The sequence below is a fragment of the Scyliorhinus torazame genome, chromosome 14 (assembly GCF_047496885.1).
Source record: "Scyliorhinus torazame isolate Kashiwa2021f chromosome 14, sScyTor2.1, whole genome shotgun sequence".
In the NCBI taxonomy this organism is placed as follows: domain Eukaryota; kingdom Metazoa; phylum Chordata; class Chondrichthyes; order Carcharhiniformes; family Scyliorhinidae; genus Scyliorhinus; species Scyliorhinus torazame.
In genome coordinates, this window is record NC_092720.1 from 12,425,903 (window position 1) to 12,453,025 (window position 27,123).

At 47.6% G+C, this 27,123-nt stretch overlaps 1 protein-coding gene across 1 annotated transcript in view; it reads right to left on the reverse strand.

Annotated features, from left to right (window-relative positions):
- Nucleotides 1-19,340, reverse strand: part of LOC140389521 (fibroblast growth factor 12) — a 712,332-nt gene extending 692,992 nt beyond the window's left edge. The window contains exon 1 of the mRNA XM_072473699.1: nucleotides 19,257-19,340. Coding sequence (XP_072329800.1) covers nucleotides 19,257-19,269 — 13 coding nt within the window. The 5' untranslated portion in view covers nucleotides 19,270-19,340. The remainder of the gene's footprint in view (nucleotides 1-19,256) is intronic.
- Nucleotides 19,341-27,123: the final 7,783 nt, after the last annotated feature.

Sequence of the window (27,123 nt, forward strand, 5' to 3'; positions counted from 1 at the left end):
TCACGGTGAGGGCTTGGCCCCTAAAGGTGCGGAGAAATCCCGGTAGAGGAGAATCCCAGCCATGGTGTTTAATCATTCCTACGAAACTCATCTCCAAACTCGGTGGCCTTGGCCTCGGCTCCTCCCTCTGAGACTGGATCCCGAACTTTCTAATCCACAGGCCACAATCAGTAATGATAGGCAACAACACCTCCTCCACGATCATCCTCAACACCAGTGCCCCACAAGGCTGTGTCCGCAGCCCCCTACAATACTCCTTATACACCTATGACTGTGTGGCCAAATTCCCCTCCAACTAGATTTTTAAATTTGCTGATGACACCACCGTAGTGGGTCGGATTTCAAACAATGACGAGACTGAGTACAGGAATGAGATAGAGAATCTGGTGAACTGGTGCGACGACAATAATCTCTCCCTCAATGTCAACAAAACGAAGGAGATTGTCATCGACTTCAGGAAGCGTAGTGGAGAACATGCCCCTGTCTACATCAATGGGAACGAAATAGAAAGGGTCGAGAGCTTCAAGTTTTTAGGTGTACAGATCACCACCAGCCTGACTTGGTCCCCCCATGCTGACACTATAGTTAAGAAAGCCCACCAACAACTCTTCCTTCTCAGAAGCCTAAGGAAATTTGGCATGTCACCTACGACTCTCACCAACCTCTACACATGCACCACAGAAAGCATTCTTTCTGGTTGTGTCACAGCTTGGTATGGTTCCTGCTCTGCCCAAGACCACAGGAAACTACAAAAGGTCGTGAATGTAGCCCAGTCCATCACGCAAACCAGCCTCCCATCCATTGACTGTATCTATAATTCCCGCTGCCTCAGAAAGGCAGCCAGCATAATTAAGGACCCCACGCACCCCGGACATACTCTCTTCCACCTTCTTCCGTCAGGAAAAAGATACCAAAGTTTGAGGTCACGTACCAACCGACTCAAGAACAGCTTCTTCCCTACTGCCATCAGACTTTTGAATGGACCTACCTCGTATTAAGTTGATCTTTTCTCTACACCTTGCTATAACTGTAACATTATATTCTGCAGTCTCTCCTTCCTTCCTTATGTACAGTATGCATTGTTTGTACAGCTTGCAAGAAACAGTACTTTTCACTGTATACTGATACATGTGACAATAATAAATCAAATCAAATCAAATGCTGTCAGAGAGGTAATGCAAGAAGAGTTACTTGAGAGAGAGAGATGTGGCTGCATCATAGAGTGTCGTAGTTTATGGAATCGCAGCTATGCAGACTCATAGTCAGAAGGAAGGTAGAGCTACAGACGATGGCAGTCCTCGTCAGAAAACACGAGTCTTCTGGACTGACATAAATGAGACAACGAAAAAATTATGGCTCCAAATGGCAACTAAAAAAAAGTCAAGATTGGAAGCATGGAAATCGAGACAGTGGACAAATTCAAATACCTTGGCTCAATGATAAACGCTAAAGTTACATCCGCAGCCAGCCAGATTAGCCACTGCAAGAGGTGTGACCAGTCTTAAGTCCAAAAGCACCAGCATGAAGCTGTATAAATGTACAGTCACGAGCGTGGAATGTTACACTCTATGATGAGAGAGACAGACTCATTACCCAACAAAAATCTATCAATTTCAGAATTGAAAGTTTCAATCAACTCCATCATCCGGATCTTCGAGTTCCAGATTACCACCACAGAGTGTTTCCTTGTTTCGCTCCTGGATGGCCACTTTCAAATTCAAGCTATTGCTGCATTGCTTTTCTTCAGAAAAAGAGGTTCCCTTTATCTACCTGATCAAATGCCTGCCATTTTTTAAAAATAATAATAATCTTTATTGGTGTCACAATTAGGTTTACATTAACACCGCAATGAAGTTACTGTGAAAATACCTTGATCAAATCACCCTACCATCTTTTAAACTTAAAACTGACGGAAACCATGTTTATCCAACGTGTTTTCTTAGTTTAACCCTTTCAACGCCTGTTAATTCTGCTGAATTTGAGCTCCATCCACTCCAGGGCCATATACTCCTCCTGAGATGTAGTGCCCCGAATTGGACACAGTCAGGGTCCAGCAGATCCATCAGATGCCTTTGGGATAAATGCCAATGTTTCAATTTGTTTTCTCAGATCTAAAGTGAGAGACCTCAAGTTACTCACGTTGAACTTCAGCTGGGCGCTTTGGTCCACTCAGTTCGCCTGTCTGTGTCCCTCTGTAACTTTCAGTTCTTAGCTACACAATTTGTTATGCCTATAAACTCTCATCTGCAAACTTGAATCTACAGCTTTCTAGCGCACACCTTCATCCAAGTTATCAGTTATGCACATTGTAAAGCAGAGTCCCCAACACCCCCGAGACCCCATTACAGATTCCCAGGGGATGGGACTGATCATGGTCCACATCCCTGCTCCTTGTCTTCTACCTCCTAGCCTGTCACCCAGGCAGCATGGTAGCACAAGTGGCTAGCACTGTGGCCTCACAACGCCAGGGTCCCAGGTTTGATACCTCGCTGAGTCTCTGTCTGTGCAGAGTCTGCACGTCCTCCCGTATCTGCATGGGTTTCCTCCGGGTGCTCCGGTTTCCTCCCACAGTCCAAAGACGTGCAGGTTAGGTGGATTGGCCACGATAAATTGCCCTTAGTGACCAAAAAAGATTAGGAGAGGTGATTGGGTTACGGGGATAGGGTGGAAGTGAGGGCTCAAGTGGGTCGGTACAGACTCGATGGGCCGAATGTCCTCCTTCTGCACTGTGTGCTCTATGTTCCATGTTCTGTCATCAGAGAGAATTTGGCAGGGTGGATGTTGCGAGTGTCCCCTGGCTGGGAAATCTAGAACAAGGGGTCAAAGTCACATGGTCAACCATTTACGACCAAAAGAAAAACTTCTTTACTCACTCAGAGGGTTGTGGATCATTGGTATTCACTACCCAGGAGTGCAATGGATGCTCGGTCACTGATTACACTCAAGAGCGAGAATGGCAGACACTTGGACACTAAAGGAATCAGTGGATATGGGGACAAGTGGAGTTTAGGTCGAAGGCAGCCATGGGACAGGATTCTCCAATTCTGAGGCTGTGTCCACAGAAACAATGGCGTAAAACAGCCACCGAGTCCCCGTTTTGCTGGGGGCTAGCAGGAAGGCAGCGTAGAGCACCTGGCTCGAGCTGCCGATACGTCCCGGAGAATTACTGGGTCCGTGGCAGCGCATGTGCATGACAGGGGCCTGCAGCAGCCGCGCTGTGCTTCATGGCGGCCGCCGCTCGCGGACCCGGCCCACGAAATAGTCCCCCCCTTCGGCCGGCTCGCACGCCCCGGACCCCCCCCCCCCACCCTCTGCCATCCCCTGGTGAAGTCCCCCCCCCCCCTGCCCGCGGATCGGCCCTCCCCCGACTGTGGCGGCGCTGGACTGAGCCCGCAGCCGCCACGCCGAGTTCCCGGCGGTTGAGACCATGAGAGACCCACGCCGTCGGGAACTCGGCCGGCCGGGGGCGGAGCATCGGGGGGGGCTGGGCCTCAGGCAATGCCCCCGAGGCCGTCGATACGTGGCGCAGCGTACTCGCAGAGTACGCCGCTTTGAAGTGGGCGGAACATCGCGAAAGCGGCGCCGCCCCCGATTCGGTCGTGAGCTTTGATTCTCCGGTCGATTGCCGAACGCGCTTTCGCCGTCAGCCCCAGATCTTTCTGAATGACTGAAGTAGGTTTGGGTCACCAAATTCTCTTCCAAATTATATTACACTCAGGCCATATCACAAGATTATCTCCACGCATCGGTGTATTTACATTGCTAATAATATCTTGGGTGTAATTTCACCAAATACTTTGCGCAAGTCCATATAGACAACATCCATTGATGTTCGCCATTAATTTAAAAATTCAACCAGATTAGTTGGAAATGAGCAATGCTTCATAAATCTAGCACAAAGAAGCACTGCAGCCCTGTGCTAACATAGCAGAAACTGGCTGTCACAACTAACTTGATGCTCAAAATCTCTGCCGGGTTATTTTAAATTTAACATATAGTTTTATAGTTTTTCCTCCTTAGCATTAATCATGTCTTCACAATGCTTTCTATTCAGCAATCAGTATTGTTCTAATGAAACCCCTGAGATTCATTGCTGGACCTTCTCAGTAACAATTTCCTTTGGAATTTGAAAGCAGTCAGATTAAGATCTAGCTGCTCCCCACTGCTCATTTTTGTTGTAATGTTTTGGAGGAAACCCTGCAACAATATTCAATAAAAGCTTACACTATTGAAGGAATCCACTCTTCCAGCTTATCGTGTCTGTACCTATCTTCTCTGAGTAATGATTTAGATTATCCCTTTAACACATGCAATGAGCTCTGCCTCAAACATTCCCTTTGGCAAAGCATTCAAACTTTCCAACTTACTGTGGAAAGGTATGTCCCTCTACTAGGACAATTTTAAATTGATGAGTCTCCAAACAACACCGTTATTCCCCTATTCGCCACCAAAACTGCTAATCTTTTTAAAGGCTTCAATTAAACCTACTCTTCATCTTTCCTGTTCCAGCAATCCCAGTGTCTCCAGTCTCTCCTCGCAACTATGGTTTTGCCTGCTGGTGAATCCGCAGAATGCATTCCAGATCCTAACCACTCACTGGGGAATAAAGATTTCCCTCCTGTCACACCTTGGCTTTGTATTACTATTCTGGTTCTGAGCCCATCCGCCAATTTTTCTCGTCGCTTAGAGCCCTCACCGTTTTGAAATAGTCTTCCCAAAATCTCCTCTCAGCATTCTCTTCTCTGTAAAGGAGAACAGCCACACTTTCTCCAATCTATCCCTCACCTTGAACCCTTCTCATAAATCTCTTCTGACCCTCTAAAAATTTCACAGCCTCATGAAAGAATTGGGCGCGCTACAATGTTGAGGCCAGACAATGTTTTATAAAAGGTTCAAAATAACTTCCTAGCTTTTGTGATCTATGGCTCTATTCAGAAAATCTAGGATCCCTTATGTCTTTCCAACCGCTTTCTTTACCTCCCCGCCACCTTCGATAATTGGTGCACCACAAACACCAAAGATCGCTCAGTTCCTGCGCCCTTTTTAGAATTGTATCAATTATTTTATATTGCCTCCCCACCTTCTTCAAAATCTGTCACATCGCACTTCTCAGCATTAACATTTACCTGCCACATGTCCACCCATTCAAACAGCCTGTCCGTGACTTCCTTTTTAAAAAACTTTAGAGTACTTAATTCATTTTTTCCAATTAAGGGGCAATTTAGCGTGGCCAATCCGTCTACCCTGCGCATCTCTTGGGTTGTGGGGGCGAAACCCACGCAGACACGGGGAGAATGTGCAAACTCCACACGGACAGTGACCCAGAGTCGGGTTCGAACCTGGGACCTCGGCACCATGAGACAGCAGTGCTAACCACTGCGCCACCGTGCTGCCTCTGTCTGCGACTTCCTTAAGTCCATCACCATTCTTCTCAGTTCACCATGCTTCAAAGGTTTGCCTCTTGTGCAAATTTTGAAATTGTGCTGCCAGGTCCAAATGGCATTTAATATTTAAAACACCAAATGCCGTTTGGAGGTCCGTGTGTCCGACAGCAACCACACTTCCCATGTCAGCCCTCGCGGTGATCTCGTCAACAAAGCTCAACCAAGTTAATTAGCAGGATTTAACAAATCGGTGCTAACCATCCTTATTTAACCCACGCATGTCAAAGTGACGGCAATCTTTGCTCTGAATCATCGGTTCCAAGTACGTTCCCACCGAGAATAAACATATGGATTGTTTATCATTCTCAATCCTCTTTTGAACAACGGTGGAACATTTGCACTTCGCCAGCTCTCCGTGGAGAGTTATGGCCAGTGCCTCAGCACTCTTCTCCCCAACTTCCCTCAGTATCTCTCATCCAGCCCTGGCACCTTCTCAGTTTACAAGTACAGTCAGCCTGTCTAATACATCGTCTTCATCAATATTTAGCCCACCCGGTTTCTCCTCCTTTTTCATTGTAGCATCATCGTCATTCTTGGTGAACACAGGCACAAAGTATCCATTTTGTACCTCAGCCATGCCCCCTGCCTCCCATTAATAGACCCCTTTTTGGATGCTTTTTAGCCCCAGCTGTCCTCTTACTCCCATTTTATTATCTATCTACCGAGAGAAGAATTTTGAATTCCCTTCTACATTAACCGTCAGTCACTTCTATTCCCTCATTCACTTACACCCTGCACATCCTGGGCTGCATTCTACGATTTTGAGGCTATGCCCCTGTAGCACAATCAATCACTCACGAGACGAGATGAGAAGGAGTCGATCGATGGCTTTATTACGCAGACTTGTTCCCCAGCAGCACAGTTACAGAATGCGGCTGCTGGGAGAACCCGGGCTCTTATACTCCGCCTTACTGGGTGGAGACAGCAGGCGGCTGATCCAATCAGGATCCAGTGTCTATCCACCAATAGCTTCTCGGCATCACAGGGTACCTTAATACCCCTAATACATACCACCACAGCCCCATGCCGGCCTGTGACGGTGGCGCTTTACGACAGACAAAATGGCGTGAAACGGCCACCGATTCTCCTTTTGGCTGGGGGCTAGCAGCCCGGCAGCATAGAGCACCCGGTTCTAGCTGTCGATACGGCCCGGACGATTGCCGGGTGCATGGCCGCGCATGCGCACGGCGGAGGCCTGCAGCGGCTGCGCCGTGCAACATGCTCGGGCTCGGGCTGCTCGCGGACCCAGCCCGCAAAATAGTTGTCCCCTTTGGCTGGCTCGTATGCACCGGACCACCCCCCACCCCCCCCAACAGTGCCCCCAGCCCCTGATAAAGTCCCCCTGCCCGCGGATCGGTCCTACCCCAACTGTGGCGGCGCTGGACTGAGTCCGCAGTTGACACGCCGAATTTCCGACGGGTGAGACCACACGTGACCCACGACGTCGGGAACTCGGCCAATCGGGGGCGGGCCTCAGGCAATGTCCTGAGGCCGTCGATACGTTGCGCGTGAGGGGGAGGAGCATCGTGAAAACGGCGTCGCCCCCGATTTGGTCGGGAACTCGGATTCCACGGCTGATCGCAGAGCGCGATTTCGCCATCGGCGACCGGAGACTCCAGTCCCCTGTACTCAGCCTGGCACCATTTGTATTATCAACCTGACAGTTGCGATCTGCACCTTTTTTATGCTTCACCTTCTCTATCTTTTTCCTGTTTCAGGCAGTTTTAATGTTCTTTCGACAATGGAACTCAAAACGAGTCAGACAGTCATAGAATTTACAGTGCAGAAGGAGGCCATTCGGCCTATTGGGTCTGCACCGGCCCTGGGAAAGAGCACCCTACTTAAGCCCCTGCATCCACACATTCCCCGTAACCCAGTAACCCCACCCACCTTTTTTTCGACACTAAGGGCAATTTATCACGGCCAATCCACCTAACCTGCACATCTTTGGACTGTGGGAGGAAACCGGAGCACCCGGAGGAAACCCACGCACACACGGGGAGAACGTGCAGACTCCGCACAGACAGTGACCCAAGCCGGGAATCGAACCTGGGACCCTGAAGCTGTGAAGCAGCTGTGCTAACCACTGTGCTACCAAGCTGCCCTAATTCACACAAATCGGGTGTCACGGTGGCGCAGTGGTTAGCACTGCTGCCTTACGGTGCTGAGGAGCCGGGTTCCATCCCGGCCCCGGGTCACTGTCCGTGTGGAGTTTGCACATTCTCCTCACGTCTGTGTCGGTCTCACCCCCACAACCCAAAGATGTGCAGGCTGGGGGATTGGCCACGCTAAATTGCCCCTGAATTGGAAAATGAAATTATAAAAAAATAACTTCACACAATTCTCGGAGGCCTGATTTTGAAGTTGAAGCCCCTTTTGTCGACTTCCTTTTGTTCCCCAAGAGAAAAATAGAATTATAGAACAGTTACAGCTTGGAGAAGGCCATTCGACCCATTGTGTCCGTGCTGGCCCTTTGGAGGTTCAATTTATGCTGTGCCACTTCCCCGCCTTTACCCATAGCCCTGTAAATATAGCTTTTCAGATAATGATCCAATTCCCTTTTGAAAACCCTGAATGAATCCGTCTCTCCCACACAGTGGCAGAACATTCCAGATCCTAACCACTCACTATGAAGGACGTTTTTCCTCATGTCGCCATTGCGTCTTCAGCCAATTCCCTTAAATTGGTTTGTTATCGTTCTCAATCCTTCCATCAATGGGAACAGTTTCTCCCTCTCTACTCTGTCCAGACGCTTCATGATTTTGAACACCTCTATCCAATTCCCGCTCCATCTGCCCTTCTCCAAAGAGAGCAGTCCCAACTTCTCCAATCTAGCTACACAACTGAAGTTCCTCTTTCCTGGAGCCATTCTCTTGAATCCTTACTGCACCCTCTCCAATGCCTCCCTGATATGTGTGGTGCCCAGACTGGACACAATACTCCAATGAAGGTTGATTCATGTTTTATACAAGTTTACCACAGCTTCCTTGCCCTTGTATTCTGTGCTCCTATTTTTGAAGCCCAGGATGCTGTCTGCTTTATTAACCATGTCCTCAACCTATCCTGCCACCTTCAATGATTTATGCACTTATACACCAGGACCCTCTGCTCCTGCATCCCCTTAAGAATTGCAACCTCTATTTTATACTGTCTCGCCATGTCCTTCCTATCAAAATGAATCACTTTTCACCCATCTCCGCATTGAATTCCGTCTGTCTCTTATCCGCCCGTTCCATCAATCTGTCCAGGTCCTTTCAAAGTTCTACTCGACCCTCCTCGTGATTCACAACACTTCCAAGTTTCATTCCATCCCTGAATTTTGAAATTTGAAACATTTGTTGAACCACAACTAGTAGGCTTATTAGGCACAACCGCCCACAGTATTTTCACATTGATAATTAATTATCACAGCTGAAACGATAGAACTTGGATGGGGTCGGGCGGCGGGATGTTCTAACTGGGTGGTGTATCTAAACGCATGGGTTCGGCACTTCACTACAGAGAGTAGTGAGAATGTGGAACTTGGTACCACGCGGAGTGTTTGAAGTGAATATTATGAATTCTTCGGTCTTTCATAGAACATAGAACATAGAACAGTACCGCACAGAACAGGTCCTTCGGCCCTCGATGTTGTGCCGAGCATTGTCCGAAACCAAGATCAAGCTATCCCACTCCCTGTCATTCTGGCGTGCTCCATGTGCCTATCCAATAACCGCTTGAAAGTTCCTAAAGTGTCCAACTCCACTATCACAGCAGGCAGTCCATTCCACACCCTAACCACTCTCTGAGTAAAGAACCTACCTCGGACATCCCTCCTATATCTCCCACACTGAATATAGGTGTCGTTGGCAAGACCAGCGTTTGTTCCCCATCCCCAACTGTCCTTGAACAGAGTGGCTTGCTGGGCCACTGCAGAAGGCATAAGTCCATAAGGCGTAGGGGCAGCAGTATGCCATTCGGGCCATTGAATCTGCTCTACCATTCAATTAGATAATTACAGATCTGATCTGATAATCCTCAGCTCCACTTTCCACCTTATCCCTATAACCTTAGATTCCCTTACTGATTAAATTCTACCCCCCCCCCCCCCCCACACCCCCCCCCCACCCACCCCCACACCCCCAGCAATGAATTTCAGATTCCCACCTTCCTCTGGGTGAAATAACTCCTGCCACTCACCTTATTGTGCCAACTCTTTATTGACCCTTCGACCAAGGGGAACAACTGAACAACTGCTTCCGATGCACACTGATCAATCTTATTCACCTCAATCAGGTCCCCTCTCAGCCTTCTCTGCTCTAAAGAGAACAACCCCAGCCTATCCAGTCTCTCTTTAGAGCTCAAATACTCCATCCCAGGCAGCATTCTGGTGAATCTCCTCCGCGCCACCTCTAGTGCAATCACATCCTTCTGAGCGTGAGGTGACCAGGTGACCACACAGTACTCCAGTTGTGGCCAAGTTTTGTACAGCTCTCACATAACCTCCTTAGTCTGTGTCGCAATCGATAAAGGCAAGTGTCCCGTCTGCCTTCTTAACTACCCTATTAACCTGTCCTGCGGCCTTCAGAGACAAGCACCCCCAAATCCTTGTTTCTCTGAGCTTCCTAGTTTTATGCCATTGATCAAGTACTCCCTTGTGTTTTTCCAAATACATCACCTCACACTTTCCAAGGTTAAATTCCATCTGCCACGGATCCGCCCATATACCACGTCAATGTCTTCGTGCAACCCGAGACCTTCTTCCTCACTGTTAACCACCCTGTCAATCTTCGAGTCATCCACAAACCTACTTATCATCCACCCCCACATTCTCATCTATAATCGTTTACATATATTGTGAACAATAGAGGGACCTGGCTCTGATTCCTGTGGACCGCCACTTGACACCAGCCTCTGGTCACACAAACTGCCTTCTACCACCATTCCCTACCACCCAGCCAGTTTTGGATCCAACTTGCAGGTTACCCTGGATCCCATGTGCTTTTACCTTCTTTGTCAGTCTCCCATGTGGGACCTTGTCAAAGGCTTTGCTGAAATCATTATTAACTACATCAACTGAACTACCCTCAAACATTTACACACCCAATCACCTCCTCAAATAATTCAGTCAAGTTTGTTAGGCGTGACCTTCTTCCGACAAAAGCTATGTGCCTGATCAAACCTTGCCTCCCCAAGTGGAGATTTTCTCCAATAGTTTCACTGCCATGTGAGACTTACAGGTTCATAATTCCCTGTTTTCTCTCTGCCACCCAAGTGCCACATCAGCTGTCCTCCAATCCCTATCAGAGGCCCTGTACCTTTCTCCATTGCCGCCCACAGCAGCTTGGCGTACAACATATCCGGTACTGGGGATTTATCAACGTTAAGCCCGCCAAAACCTCCAATACCTCCTCACTCCCCATGTCAAATTGTTCAAGAACCTACACCCTCCTAATTCTGTACCTACATTCTCCTAATTCTGTACCTACATCCTCCTAATTCTGTACCTACAACCTCCTAATTCTGTACTACATCCTCCTAATTCTGTACCTACATCCTCCTAATTCTGTACCTACAACCTCCTAATTCTGTACCTACAACCTCCTAATTCTGTACCTACACCCTCCTAATTCTGTACCTACATCCTCCTAATTCTGTACCTACATTCTCCTAATTCTGTACCTACATCCTCCTAATTCTGTACCTACATCCTCCTAATTCTGTACCTACATCCTCCTAATTCTGTACCTACATCCTCCTAATTCTGTACCTACATCCTCCTAATTCTGTACCTACATCCTCCTAATTCTGTACCTACGTCCTCCTAATTCTGTACCTACATTCTCCTAATTCTGTACCTAAATCCTCCTAATTCTGTACCTACATCCTCCTAATTCTGTACCTACACCCTCCTAATTCTGTACCTACATCCTCCTAATTCTGTACCTAAAACCTCCTAATTCTGTACCTACACCCTCCTAATTCTGTACCTACATCCTCCTAATTCTGTACCTACATCCTCCTAATTCTGTACCTACATCCTCCTAATTCTGTACCTACATCCTCCTAATTCTGTACCTACATCCTCCTAATTCTGTACCTACATCCTCCTAATTCTGTACCTACATCCTCCTAATTCTGTACCTACACCCTCCTAATTCTGTACCTACATCCTCCTAATTCTGTACCTACAACCTCCTAATTCTGTACCTACATCCTCCTAATTCTATTACCTACATCCGCCTAATTCTGTACCTACATCCTCCTAATTCTGTACCTACATCCTCCTAATTCTGTACCTACACCCTCCTAATTCTGTACGTACATTCTCCTAATTCTGTACCTACATCCTCCTAATTCTGTACCTACAACCTCCTAATTCTGTACCTACATCCTCCTAATTCTGTACTACATCCTCCTAATTCTGTACCTACATCCTCCTAATTCTGTACCTACATCCTCCTAATTCTGACCCTACAACCTCCTAATTCTGTACCTACAACCTCCTAATTCTGTACCTACATCCTCCTAATTCTGTACTACATCCTCCTAATTCTGTACTACATCCTCCTAATTCTGTACCTACATCCTCCTAATTCTGTACCTACATCCTCCTAATTCTGTACCTACATCCTCCTAATTCTGTACCCACATCCTCCTAATTCTGTACCTACATCCTCCTAATTCTGTACCTACATCCTCCTAATTTTGTACCTACATCCTCCTAATTCTGTACCTACATCCTCCTAATTTTGTACCTACATCCCCCTAATTCTGTATCTACATCCTCCTAATTCTGTACCTAAATCCTCCTAATTCTGTACCTACATCCTCCTAATTTTGTACCTACATTCTCCTAATTCTGTACCTACATCCTCCTAATTCTGTACCTACATTCTCTTAATTCTGTACCTACATCCTCCTAATTCTGTACCTACATTCTCTTAATTCTGTACCTACACCCTCCTTCTCCCGAGTGAAGACAGATGTGAAGTACAATACCAATGTCCTCGGACACCACACACAGATTTCCCCCATGGTCCTTAATAGACCCTACTCTTTCCCTGTTTATCCTCCTCCCCTTAATATACTTCTTGGGATTCTCTCTAATCTTACCCGCCAGTGCTTTTTCCATGCTGCTGCTTTGTTCTCCGAATTGTTTTAAGTTCCCCCCTGCAATTTCTATACTCCACTAAGGCCTCTGCTGATTTGCTCCCTTTGTACCTGCCAAAAGCCTGTCTTTCTTTTCTTCCCCAGTCCTGGATATTCCGAGACACCCAGATTTCTCTGGGCTTGTTGCCCATGCATTTCACCCTCAAGAGAGCATGTTGGGCCTGTCCTGCCCCCATTTCATTTTGAATGCCCCTTACTGATCTGCTGTAGATTTTCCCACAAGAAGCTGTTCCCAGTCTACTTTGCCCAGGTCCTACCTTATTTTAATATAATCAGCCTGCCCCCAATCCAAAACCATTTTTTGCAGACCATATTTTCTTTTTTCCATAAACTTAAAATTGTACTGTGTTGTGATTGCTATCACCATTGCTCCCCACTGTGTGTGCCCTTAAAAAAAAAACATTGCTCCCCACTACCACCTCAAACACCTGTCCGGCTTTGCTCCCCAGAATTAGATTCAGCGTCGTCCCTTGTTGAACCTTCTACATATTGACATGAAATGTATTCTGGAGAGCTTTTTAAGAAATCCACCCCCTCATCACCCTTTACACTATGACTATCCCCACTAATGTCGGGGGAAGTTAAAATCCCCTAATATTATTTTTACCCTATTGTTATTTTTACACACCTCAGTGAGTTGTCTACATGCCTGCTTCTCTATTGCCCGCTGACTGTTTGGGGGCCTATCACTCCCAGAAATGTGACTACCCCCTCATTATTCCTAAACTCTATCCGCAAAGTCTAATTTGAAGACCCTTCCAAGATATTGTCCCTCTATAATGCAGTAACTGACCCCTTAATTAATAATATGGTACCAACTGAACCCTTAATTAATAATATGACACCATCTCCATGTTGAGTGCCACTCCTGCCCCTCCCTCAACAACGTCTCTGTGATAGCAACAATATCACGATTTCTTGTGTTAATCCATGCCCTTAACTCATCAGTCTCACTTATAATGTTCCTAGCATTAAGGTAGATGCCATCCAACCTCGCCTTACTCCCTTGGTACTCAATATGGTTGAACTCCCTCAGCCTTGGTTCTTTTACTATCGTATGTTTTGTCCCCTCCCCTTGCTGGCATAGTTTAAACACCTAATAATAATTATTATTATCATCTTTATTATGGTCACAAGTAGGCTTACATTAACACTGCAATGAAGTTACTGCGAAAAGCCCCTAGTCGCCATACTCCGGCGCCTGTTCAGGTACACTGAGGGAGAATTCAGAATGTCCAATTCACCTAACAAGCACGTCTTTCGGGACTTGTGGGAGGAAACCTTGTATAGAATATCGGTAAGGCCGCACTTGGAACATTGCGCAAAATTCTGGTCGCCACACTACCAGAAGGATGTGGAGGCTTTGGAGAGGGTGCAGAGGAGGTTTACCAGGACGTTGCCTGGTCTGGAGGGTGTTAGCTCTGTGGAGAGGCTGAATAGACTCGGTCTGTTTTCATTAGAAAGATGGAGGTTGAGGGGTGACGTGATAGAGGTCTACAAGATTATGCGGGGTATGGATAGAGTGGATAGTCAGGCATTCTTTCTCAGGGTAGCGGGGTCAGTCACCAGGGGACATAGGTTTACGGTCTATGGGCAAAGTTTAGAGGAGATGTGCAAGACAGCTTTTTTATACAGAGGGTGGTGAGTGCCTGGAATGCGTTGCCAGGGGAGGTTGTGGAAACAGATACAGTAACGGCGTTGAAAAGGCATCTCAAACACATGAATAGGGTGGGTATCGAGGGATACGGCACAAGGGAGTGCTGAGGGTTTGGCAAAGGTTGATATCATGACGGTACAGGCTTGGAGGGCCGAAGGGTCTGTTCCTGTGCTGTATTGTTCTTTGTTGAAACCAGAGCGCCCGGAGGAAACCCACGGAGACACAGGGAGAACATGCAGACGTCCCTCAGTCAATGACCCAAGCGGGAATTGAACCTGGGACCCTGGCACTGTTAAACAACAGTGCTAGCCACTGTGCTACCGTGCCACCACCCAACAGCACGAGGAAACCCACCTGATAGGATGTTGGTTCCATTTTGGTTCAGGTGCACACTGTCCCAATTGTACATGTCCCACTTTCCCCAGAAACAGCCCCAGTGATCAATGAATCTAACCCCCCCCCCCCCCTCCCCACTCCCTCTCCTGCACCAACTCTTGAGCCAAGCATTCTTCCACCCTATTTCTATACTTGCTGGCACATGGTACCAGGAGTTACCCAGAGATTGCATCCTTTGAGGTCTTGCTTTTTAATTCTTGATGCAAGATCGCATCCTTCGTTCGACCTATATTGTTGGCATCAACATGTACCATCGTCCTTCCCCTTTAGCATACCCTGCAGTCATTCTGTGATATCAGTGACCCTGGCACCAAGGCAGCACACCACCCTGAAGTCATGTCTAGGGCGACAGAAAGGCCTGTCTGTTCCCCTAGCTAATGAATCCCCGAACACTATCCTCCTCCTGTACCTTGAGGAACCAGCACCCTCATCAGCTTCCAATGCAGAAAGCCGATTTGAGATCTGGGCCCCAGGGGCTTGTGCCTGCACTGTCTGCCCGTCTCTCTTGGACTGTCTGGTGGTCACCTTTCTTCCCGCCACTTCCTTCAGTTGCAGTGTGACCACCTCTCTAAATGTGCTATCCACGTAACACTCAGCCTCGCGGATGCACTGCAGTGTCTCCAACCGCCACTCGAGCTCCGGAAACCAGATAACTGTTCACAGTATTCCCGGTGTGGTCTAACTAATGCCTTGTATAGTTTTCGCAGCTTTTATTCTCCATTCCCTTTGAAATAACGGCCAACATTCCATTTGTCTTCCCCATTCCCTGCTGCATTCACACACTACCTTTTTGTGATTAATGCTGAAGGACCCCCAGACCCCTCTGTGTTGCAGTTTTCTGTAGTCTTTCCCCATTAGGCGACACGGTAACAAAGTGGTTAGCACTGTTGCTTCACAGCGCCAGGGACCCGGGTTCGATTCCCGGCTTGGGTCATGGATCATTATCTGTGCGGAGTCTGCACGTTCTCCCCGCGTTGTGGTTTCCTCCCACAAGTCCCGAAGGACGTTGTAAATAATTGTGGTCCCAGAACTGATCCCTGTGACACTCCACTAGTTACAGGTTGCCATCCTGAAAATGCTCCTTTTATCATAGAATCATACAATTTACAGTGCCGAAGGAGGCCATTCAGCCCATCGAGTCTGCACCGGCCCTTACAAAGAGCACCCTACTGAAGCCCACATATCTACCCTATCCCCGTAACCCAGTAACCCCCACTTAACACTTTTTGGACACTAAGGGCAATTTAGCGTGGCCAATCCACCTACCCTGCACATCTTTTTGGGTTGTGGGGTGAGACCCACGCAGACATGGGGAGAATGTGCAAACTCCGCACGGACAGTGACCCGGGGCCGGGATCAAATCCAGATCCTTGGCGATGTGAGGTAGCGGCTCCACTGTGCCACTGACCCGTCATCAGGCGGGTTTTTACAACAGCCAATGATGGTTTCATAGTCACCATTACTGAGACTAGCTTTATTCTCCAGATTTTATTCATTGAACTTAAATTCAGCCAGCTGACATGGTGGGATTTGAACTCATGGCAGGAGAGTATTTGCCTGATCCCATGTCCCCACAGTATTTAGATGGGCCTCTGTATCACTACTCCAGTGATATTACCACCATCTCTCATAGAACCAGAAAATCCCTACAGTGCAGAAGGAGATCAATCGGCCCAGTGAGTCCGCACTAACCCTCTGATCGAGCACCCCGCCCAGGCCCACTCCCCATCCCATCCCTGTAGCCCCCACGCACTGATTATGGCCAATCTACCTAACCTGCACGCCTTTGGACTGTGGGAGGAAACCGGAGCACCCGGAGGAAACCCACGCAGACACGGGGAGAAAGTGCACACTCCGCACAGACAGTGACCCGAGCTGGAATCGAACCCTGGCACAGTGAGGCAGCAGTGCTAACCACTGAATGGTGGCACGGTGGTTAGCTCTGCTGCCTCACAGCGCCAGGGACCCGGGTTCGATTCCAGCCTTTGATGACTGCGCAAACTCAGTCTGCACGTTCTCCCCGTGTCTGCGTGGGTTTCGTCTGGGTCCGCCAGGTTCCTCCCACTGGCCAAAGATGTGCAGGGTCGGTGGATTGGGCATGCTAAATTGTCCCTTCGTGTCCAGGGATGTGCAGGTTAGGTACGGGAATAGGGCGGGGTGGCTGGGTGTGTAGACCTGGGTTTGGTGCTCTTTCGGAGGGTCAGTGTAAACTTGATGAGCTGAATGGCCTCTTTCTGCAATGTCAGGATTCTATGATTATAATCCACCCTGCAAACATAATTTCCTTCCTCCACATTTCTTACTAAAACCAACACATTCTTCAGCTACAGTGCTTCAGAAAGCATAAAAAAGTAACGGCACACAAAGAGGCCATTCAGCCCATCACACCTGCATTGCTTTGGGAATTATATACTAGCCGCCCATTCTCATCCCACATTCCAGCAGCCCAGTCCCTGGCCCTCTTTTTGCAGCTTACAGCACTTGAGCTGCAGATCCGGCTGCCCATTGAAGGAGCCGAGGGGTTTTCGCCTCAACCACCAATTTAAGCAGCGAACTGCAGACACCTATCCCACCCTCCGCATGAAAAGGTGCTCCCGAAAGTCCCGAAAGAAATTTACGCAGGAGAGAAACAAAATGATGCATCAACAAGGGGATGAAGGGAGGCTTGTGTGGAACATAAACACTAGGATCAGTAGGGCTGAGAAGCCAGTTTCTCTTCTGTAAAATGATATATCACATAGTTTACCACATTCCCCAAAATATCACATCAGTTAGATATACTGTGTCAGAGGAAGAGAGTTATAAGGACATGGTTAACCGTGAACCATTTTACATTGGTCTAAGTGTCCAATTGTAGATTGTGAATCAAATGGCCAACACCATTAACCAATACACCATCAGCTGGGAACTATCAGGGGTTAGAAACTGGTCAATGGATCAAACACTGACAGTGACAACTATACAGCCAGAATAGTGCACACGAGGCTCATGTGCCAACGGGGCTATTGGGCACTGGTGAGGGCATCAGTCACACTCAGGAGGCAACATGTGCCGGCCACAAAGATGATCCAAGCCAGCTGCCCGTCAGGCAGGGGTTTCAAACAGGCCGCCCACAGCTTCAATGCCTCAGCTCCACATTCAGGCAAGTCGGCATTCCAGCTTTTTATGGCGGCAGCTTCTCGCTGTCCCGTTACGAACTGCTGGCTTGGCCGATTTTAGGCTCAAGAGATCAAATATGGAAACACGGGCCCCAACACTGGCCTTAAGGCCCTGGATTTATGCGGGCCTAACCACTGATTTCAGTGCATGTTCTGGCAACTCGAGGGCTCCCTGTTCGACTTGGCATGCAGTGCCCCTTCAGTGACGAGCAAGCTTGAGCCCACAATGTTACACCCCGCTGGCTGGCACTCACACAGTTCTCATAAAACAATCACAATGCTACCCAATTCATCAGCCCACTCTCTGGGCGAGGTTTCATTGACAGCACCAAGCCGATTAAAGCACTTGGCGACAAGTGAAACACAGTCAGAAGCAAAACAGACTAAAGCTGTCAACAGCCTAACTCACTTTTTCGTGATCTCTTAACTAATTACTGGTGTTGTCAAGGAAATTAGTAAAAGGAGAAAAAAAAAACGCAACCTTAAGATCAGGAGTTTACAGAACCAATTTGGAACTTTGGAACTGCTCCAGACCAAATGACCATCCCCAGAAATTCAGGTAGGTAACTTTGCAGCCCCTTTCGCCACCTTCCAAGTGTTACCTGTTGTGGAGGGGTGGGGGTAGGGGGAGGGGGGGGGGTGAAATTGACCACCTTCATTTCAGACCCTCACACCTCCTGATACAGAGTTTGTGGAACTGACACAGAAGTGAGGGCACAGGGTCCACTTCAGCGGCGGGGGGTAACTCCACCAACTCAATCATTGGGAGGGGGTTAACGGGAAGGCAGCAAAGAGCTGGGGAGGGGGAGTGAGGGAGGGGGATGGAGGGAGGAGGAGAAACACTTCTGCCGGTAAGATGCATTCGGTCATTACATGTGCTCCACGTGTGCAATGCAGCAACTGAGACGGGACGAGCGAGATGGGCTCAGGCAAAAGCATCTTTAAAAAAAAACAGACGGGAAAAGGGATTTTTTTTAAAAACCTCGCAACCTTCCAAAATTAACCCTTAACCACCCCCCTGCCAATTCAAGTTGTCACTGAGGCAGGGCTGGGAGCTGTGAGAAGGGGCCATTTGTTAAATCAGACTGAGCACATTAACCAGTGTTGCTGTTTATTCTGAACCAAAAAATAAACACATCCAGCCAGTCCCATGTCTGAACCATTTGCACCAACACAATAATCTGCAGATCAGCAATGCCCTGCTCCTGAGCAATCCCTGCCCAGACAGAGGGGCAGAGTTAGCGGGCCAGGTTGCCCTGGCTGGGGGAGTAGCGCTGGCACTTTCCCTGTTATTGCTGCAGTGGAGGGCACAGAACCCCGGCTCACAGCAGCCCCAATGAAGGGAGTCCAGTTTTACTGCAGTCTCCACCTCGCTGTCACCCCCCTTATTCTCTCCTAAATAATGCAGGAGCCGGAACATTCCAGAAATGCCCGCAATGGAGCTCTTACCTTTGTTGTCCATCTGATTCGCGTTAAATCTCTGGGCAGTCCCAGGGAGAGCGAGAGATGCTTTTTGTTTTTATGCAGGTTCCGTGTCTGTCCCTCCTCCCCGACAACCGCGAATGCGCCACCTGCACACACAGAGCGTCACTTAAAGGGCCAGGGCAGCTGCCAGTGGTCAGTGTGCAGGGAACAGCTGCCAGTGGTCAGTGTGCAGGGAACAGCTGCCAGTGGCCAGAGAGGCAATGTGCACCTGCCAGTGGTCAGTGTGCAGGAAACAGCTGCCAGTGGCCAGAGAGGCAGTGTGCATCTGCCAGTGGTCAGTGTGCAGGGAACAGCTGCCAGTGGCCAGAGAGGCAGTGTGCATCTGCCAGTGGTCAGTGTGCAGGGAACAGCTGCCAGTAGCCAGGGAGCTGCTGCCAGTGTGGAGGAAACAGCTGCCAGTGTGGAGGCATGCTGCCAGTGGCCTGGAGGCTGCTGCCAGTGGCCAGGGAGCTGCTGCCAGTGCAGAGGGAGCTGCTGCCAGTGTGCAGGGAACTGCTGCCAGTGTGCAGGGAACAGCTGCCAGTGTGCAGGGAACAGCTGCCAGTGTGGACAGAGCAGCTGCCACTGGCCAGTGTCAGGGAATTCCTACCAGTGTGCAGGGAGCTGCTGCCAGTGACCATAGTGCAGGGAGCTGCTGCCAGTGTGGAGGGTGCTGCTGCCAGTGCAGAGGGAGCTCTGCCAGTGCGCAGGGAGCTGCTGCCATTGTGTAGGGAACTGCTGCCAGTGTGCAGGGAACTGCTGCCAGTATGCAGGGAACAGCTCCCAGTATGGAGGGAGCAGCTGCCAATGGCCAGTGTGCAGGGAGCTGCTGCCAGTGTGCAGGGAGCTGCTGCCAGTGTGCAGGGAACTGCTGCCAGTGTCCAGGGAGCTGCTGCCAGTGTGGCTCAGAGAATGTGGACTCTCTGCTCCTCCCAAAACCTGCCGCAGCCACACAACAACGGCCTTGAGGTGATGTTATTGGCCACTGAATAAATCAGATTATTGATTTGGTAATTTACATAAAAGGTTATGTAACACTGCCCACCCCCTCCAGTACACCAGTGTTGGATACACGACCGATCTGGAGGAGATGGAGAGTGGGGTGAAGAGTTTCCTACCCCTTCAAAGCGAAATGAAGTTTTCGGTCTGTTTTTCATCTCACTAAAACAAAACCTGATCCAAGTCACTCTTGGAGAAGTGCTGATTCCTCCTCTCCTGCTATGAGCTGTCTCGGGTGTGTTTGTACCCAGATCACTCTCGGGACTTTGCAAAGCCTCCCAGCTTGACCTGAGATCCTTCAATCTTAGAAACATAAGAACATAAGAATTAGGAGCAGGAGTAGGCCATCTGGCCCCTCGAGCCTGCTCCACCATTCAATGAGATCATGGCTGATCTTTTGTGGACTCAGCTCCACTTTCCGGCCCGAACACCATAACCCTTAATCCCTTTATTCTTCAAAAAACTATTTATTTTTACCTTAAAAACATTTAATGAAGGAGCCTCAACTGCTTCACTGGGGAAGGAATTCCATAGATTCACAACCCTTTGGGTGAAGAAGTTCCTCCTAAACTCGGTTTTAAATCTACTTCCCCTTATTTTGAGGCTATGCCCCCTAGTTCTGCTTTCACCCGCCAGTGGAAACAACCTGCCCGCATCTATCCTATCTATTCCCTTCATAATTTTATATGTTTCTATACGATCCCCCCTCATCCTTCTAAATTCCAACGAGTACAGTCCCAGTCTACTCAACCTCTCCTCGTAATCCAACCCCTTCAGCTCTGGGATTAACCTAGTGAATCTCCACTGCACACCCTCCAGTGCCAGTACGTCCTTTCTCAAGTAAGGAGACCAAAACTGAACACAATACTCCAGGTGTGGCCTCACTAACACCTTGTATAATTGCAGCATAACCTCCCTAGTCTTAAACTCCATCCCTTTAGCAATGAAGGACAAAATTCCATTTGCCTTCTTAATCACCTGTTGCACCTGTAAACCAACTTTTTGTGACTCATGCACTAGCACACCCAGGTCTCTTTGCACAGCAGCATGTTTTAATATTTTATCATTTAAATAATAATCCCTTTTGCTGTTATTCCTACCAAAATGGATAACCTCACATTTGTCAACATTGTATTCCATCTGCCAGACCCTAGCCCATTCACTTAGCCTATCCAAATCCCTCTGCAGACTTCCAGTATCCTCTGCACTTTTGGCTTTACCACTTATCTTAGTGTCGTCTGCAAACTTGGACACATTGCCCCTGGTCCCCAACTCCAAATCATCTATGTAAATTGTGAACAGTTGGGGGCCCAACACTGATCCCTGAGGGACACCACTAGCTACTGATTGCCAACCAGAGAAACACCCATTAATTCCCACTCTTTGCTTTCTATTAATTAACCAATCCTCTATCCATGCTACTACTTTCCCCTTAATGCCATGCATCTTTATCTTATGCAGCAACCTTTTGTGTGGCACCTTGTCAAAGGCATTCTGGAAATCCAGATATACCACATCCATTGGCTCCCCATTATCTACCGCACTGGTAATGTCCTCAACAATTCCACTAAATTAGTTAGGCACGACCTGCCCTTTATGAACCCATGCTGCGTCTGCTCAATGGGACAATTTTGATCCAGATGCCTCGCTATTTCTTCCTTGATGATAGATTCCAGCATATACGGAGATACAGAAGTCTGAGAACACGCACGAACAGACTCAAAAACAGCTTCTTCCCCACTGTCACCAGACTCCTAAATGACCCGCTTATGGACTGATTTCATTAACACTACACCCTGTATGCTTCATCCAATGCCAGTGCTTTTGTAGTTACATTGTATATGTTGTGTTGCCCTATTATGTATTTTCTTTTATTCCCTTTTCTTTTCATGTACTTAATGATTTGTTGAGCTGCTCGCAGAAAAATACTTTTCACTGTACCTCGGTACATGTGACAATAAACAAATCCAATCCAATCCAATCCCTACTACCGAAGTTAAGCTCACTGGCCTATAATTACCCGCTTTCTGCCTACCTCCTTTTTTAAACAATGGTGTCACGTTTGCTAATTTCCAATCCGCCGGGACCACCCCAGAGTCTAGTGAATTTTGGTAAATTATCTCTAGTGCAGTTGCAATTTCCCTAGCCATCGCTTTTAGCACTCTGGGATGCATTCCATCAGGGCCAGGAGTCTTGTCTACCTTTAGCCCCATTTGCTTGCCCATCACTACCTCCTTGGTGACAACAATCCTCTCAAGGTCCTCACCTGTCATAGCCTCATTTCCATCAGTCACTGGCATGTTATTTGTGTCTTCCACTGTGAAGACCGACCCAAAAAACCTGTTCAGTTCCTCAGCCATTTCCTCATCTCCCATTATTACATCTCCCTTCTCATCCTTTAAAGGATTAATATTTACCTTAGCCACTCTTTTTTGTTTTATACATTTGTAGAAACATTTACTATCTGTTGTTATATTCTGAGCAAGTTTACTCTCATAATCTATCTTACTCTTCTTTATAGCTTTTTTAGTAGCTTTCTGTTGCCCCCTAAAGATTTCCCAGTCCTCTAGTCTCCCACTAATCTTTGCTACTTTGTATGCTTTTTCCTTCAATTTGATACTCTCCCTTATTTCCTTTGATATCCACGGTCGATTTTCCCTCTTTCTACCGTCCTTCCTTTTTGTTGGTATAAACCTTTGCTGAGCACTGTGAAAAATCGCTTGGAAGGTTCTCCACTGTTCCTCAACTGTTTCACCATAAAGTCTTTGCTCCCAGTCTACATTAGCTAGTTCTTCTCTCATCCCATTGTAATCTCCTTTGATTAAGCACAAAACACTAGTGCTTGATTTTACCTTCTCACCCTCCATCTGTATTTTAAATTCCACCATATTGTGATCGCTCCTTCTGAGAGGATCCCTAACTACGAGATCCTGAATCAATCCTGTCTCATTACACAGGACCAGATCTAGGACCGCTTGTTCCCTCGTAGGTTCCATTATATACTGTTCTAGGAAACTATCGCAGATACATTCTATAAACTCCTCCTCAAGGCTGCCTTGACCAACCTGGTTAAACCAATCGACATGTAGATTAAAATCCCCCATGATAACTGCTGTACCATTTCTACATACATCATTTATTTCTTTGTTTATTGCCTGCCCCACCATAATGTTACGATTTGGTGGCCTATAGATTACTCCTATCAGTGACTTTTTCGCCTTACTATTCCTGATTTCCACCCAAATGGATTCAACCTTATCCTCCATAGCACCGATGTCATCCCTTACTGTTGCCCGGATATCATCCTTAAATAACAGAGCTACACCACCTCTCTTACCATCCACTCTGTCCTTCTGACTGGTTTGATACCCTCGGATATTTAACTCCCAGTCGTGACCATCTTTGGCTGTTCCCATCTTTCCTACCACACCACCTACCCCGTCGCCCTCTGTGCTGACACCCCGTCACTCTCCACACCACTCCCCCATCACCACCCCGCCCCCTCCACACCACCCCCATCACCCCCCACCCCCTCCACGTCAACCCCCCATCACCCCCCGCCCCCTACACACCAACCCCCATCACCCCCCCACCCCCTCCATGCCAACTCCCCATCACCCTCCACACCAACGCCCCCGTCAACCCCCCACCCCCTCCATGCCAACCCCATCACCCTCCACACCAACCCCTCCACCCCCTCCACGCCAACCCCCCATCACCCCCGCCCCCTCCATGCCAACCCCCCATCACCACCCCGCCCCCTTCACGCCAACCCCCCATCACACCCCCACCCCCTCCACGCCAACCCACCATCACCCTCCACACCAACCCCCCGCCCCCTCCACACCAACCCCCCATCAACCTCCACACCAACCCCCCCGTCACCCCCCCCCATCACCCTCCACACCAACCCCGCTGTCACCCCCCCCCATCACCCTCCACACCAACTCCCCTCACTTCACTCAATGTTTCCCTCACCAGCCTCCTCAAAACCCTTGTCTCTGACTCCGCTTCTAGCCATTGCCCTCACTGAGGCAGAGGCTACAATCTAAAATTGTTGAACTCCAGTGTTGGATCTGAAAGGCGTTGGAACAATTGCGCAGGTCAAGGACGGAAAGATCGGAATGGGAGCAAGGTGGAGCATGAAAATGGAAGGTGTGTGGGACCTCTGAGTGTGCCTGCAGACTGAACAGTCACCCAATCTGTATCTGCTCTCCCCATTGACTAAATTCAAATAGGTGCAATAAATTGGTGCATCACCTGGAAAGAGTGTTTGGGCCCTTGGACAGTGAGATGGGAAGAGGTACAAGGGAAGGTGTTACATCTCCTACACTTTCATACAAAGTGCTGGGGTAAGGGAGGGGGACGGGTGTTGGAGCTGATTCTGCATCGCTGACAAAGCCAATATCTATTGCCTATCCTGAATTGCCCCTTGGGAAGTGGTGGACTTTCCCCTCGAATCCTTGCAGTCCATGTGGTGAAAGCTCTCCCAGGTAGGGAGTTCCAGTATCTTGAGCTAGCAGCGATGAAGGAATATCCATGTGAGGATGTTGTACTTGACTGAAGGAGAACTTTGTGACGATGTTCTCACGCACCTGCTATCCTTGAATTTCCAGGTGGTAGAAATCGCAGATTTGGAAGGTGCTGTTGAAGGAGCCTTCGTGAGTTGCTGCAGTGCACATTGTAGATGGTACACACAACTGCCAGTGGTGGAGGGATTATAGGTCCGGTGCCAATCAAGACGGTTGCTATCTGCTTTGCATATATCAATCTGAACCAACCACCACATGATGATAATTATTCTGTTTATGTTTAAGTTTTCAGACTGTCCAAAACTATATATCTTGTCCCATCACACATGGTGCAATGACACTAAACAGTGCCAACTTGGTTGAGTCCAGCCAAGGGGAAGGGACAAGAGTTAACTTTTTTTCTGTTGCTTTTCAAAGATTCAGAGTGGAAGTGATTTTGAGACATTTGTTATGGGTCAGCATTTACAGAACCCCAAAGTGTTTCATGGAGTTCAACCGACCCACAACTTGTTATAGATTGTGGAGTGGGAAGCACACGGCGTACTCTCCAGGTGTGATACAGCAATTATGGACAAATGGTTTTTAAAACAAAACAATGTTTATTCTATGAACTCAAGTTAACCTTTTAAAAACAAACATTGAATATCTTAACACCCATTATTTCAAAGAGAACCCCAAAAGACTACAACACTAAATAAACCTTCAAACTGTTCCTTTAAACATCCAAAAGACTTCAAACCTTCAAAAATAAGAACACACCAGGTTACGTTCAATATATTTATAGTCCTTGGATTGTAGAAATCAACAGACCAGCTCTGTGTATCTTCCTGCAGCTCTCAGCAAAATACACAGACACTCCCAGCTGCCTTCTCAAACTGAAACCAAAAGCAGAAGTGAACTCAGCTCCACCCACCCTCTGACATCACTTCAGCAATATGATCAGCTCCATTTCTTAAAGGTACATTGCTTAAACATCCATTTCTTAAAGGTACTCTCAAATGACACCTACCCCCAAGAAAAAAAAATAAACCATCAACTTCAAGATGGTTTCAATTTTCACCTTTACACCATCAATTAAGAAATGCACACAGTAAAAACACTTTACCGGTTCAAAATAAAAACACACGCAAACAGGCATAATAATACAGTCCATTTTTTCCCCCCGTTCTTCTTCCTCCAACCGAAATCCTTCTCGATTGACAGTCTCTTTGAACAAGAAAGTCTCTGCATGATCCATCCATTCCTCTACGCCTCAGCATTTCTCTTTGAAGTTAGATACTTCAGTTCAGTCTGATCACAGATTCCCTTGCAATTCTCCAATACAGGAGCATCGGTTACCACAGCTTTCAGGCAGTCAAACGCATGTTGAAACTCCGCTGTCCATTGAAATTTGTTACATTTCTTGAGCAAGTCCGTCAGTGGAGCAATCACGCTACAAAACTCTTGCTCAAATGTTCGATCAAATCCACTCATGCCAAGAAATCGTATGATTTCCCTTCAAGTCAAGGGTATCGAAAACTCCTCAAGCAAAGTGATTTGGGCTTTTCCAAATTCACTTTTGGTTAGGTTTATCACCAAACCTGCCTCCTGAAGTCGATCGAATAACTGCAGCAGATGTTTTAAATGTTCTTTCCATGCCTGGCTGAAAATTACCAGATCGTCGATGTATACCGCACAATTGAATAATCCTGAAACAACTTTGTTCGTTAACCGTTGAAATGTGGCTGGGGCATTTTTCATGCCAAATGGCATAACTTTGAATTGGTATATACCATCTGGAGTCTCAAAAGCTGAAATCTGCTTTGCTCTTTCGGATAAAGGTACCTGCCAGTAACCTTTAAGTAAATTCAATTTGGAAATAAAAGCTGATTGTCCCACTTTCTCAATGCAATACTCCAAACGTGGGATAAGATAAGAGTCCGTTCTTGTAACTGCATTCACCTTTCCATAGTCCACACACAACCGTTGGGTACCGTCTGGTTTAGGTACCATCACTATGGGTGAGCTCCATTGGCTGCAACTCACTTCAATTATGCCATTTTTACGCATACTCTCAATCTCTTTGTTAACCTATGCCAATTTTAAAGGGTCTGTATGGGTGTTGTTTGATTGGAACAGCATTTCCCACATCTACATCATGTATTATGTACCATCATGGAAACATTTTAGTATTTCCCAATTTATCTCTACAAACTTGCCCATGTGATATCAATAACTCTTTCAGGTCAGTTTGTTTTTCCTCTGGAAGATAACTCAACATTTTATCCCAATTTTTAAGAACATCCTCATTTTCCAATTTAATTTGAGGTATGTCAAATTCA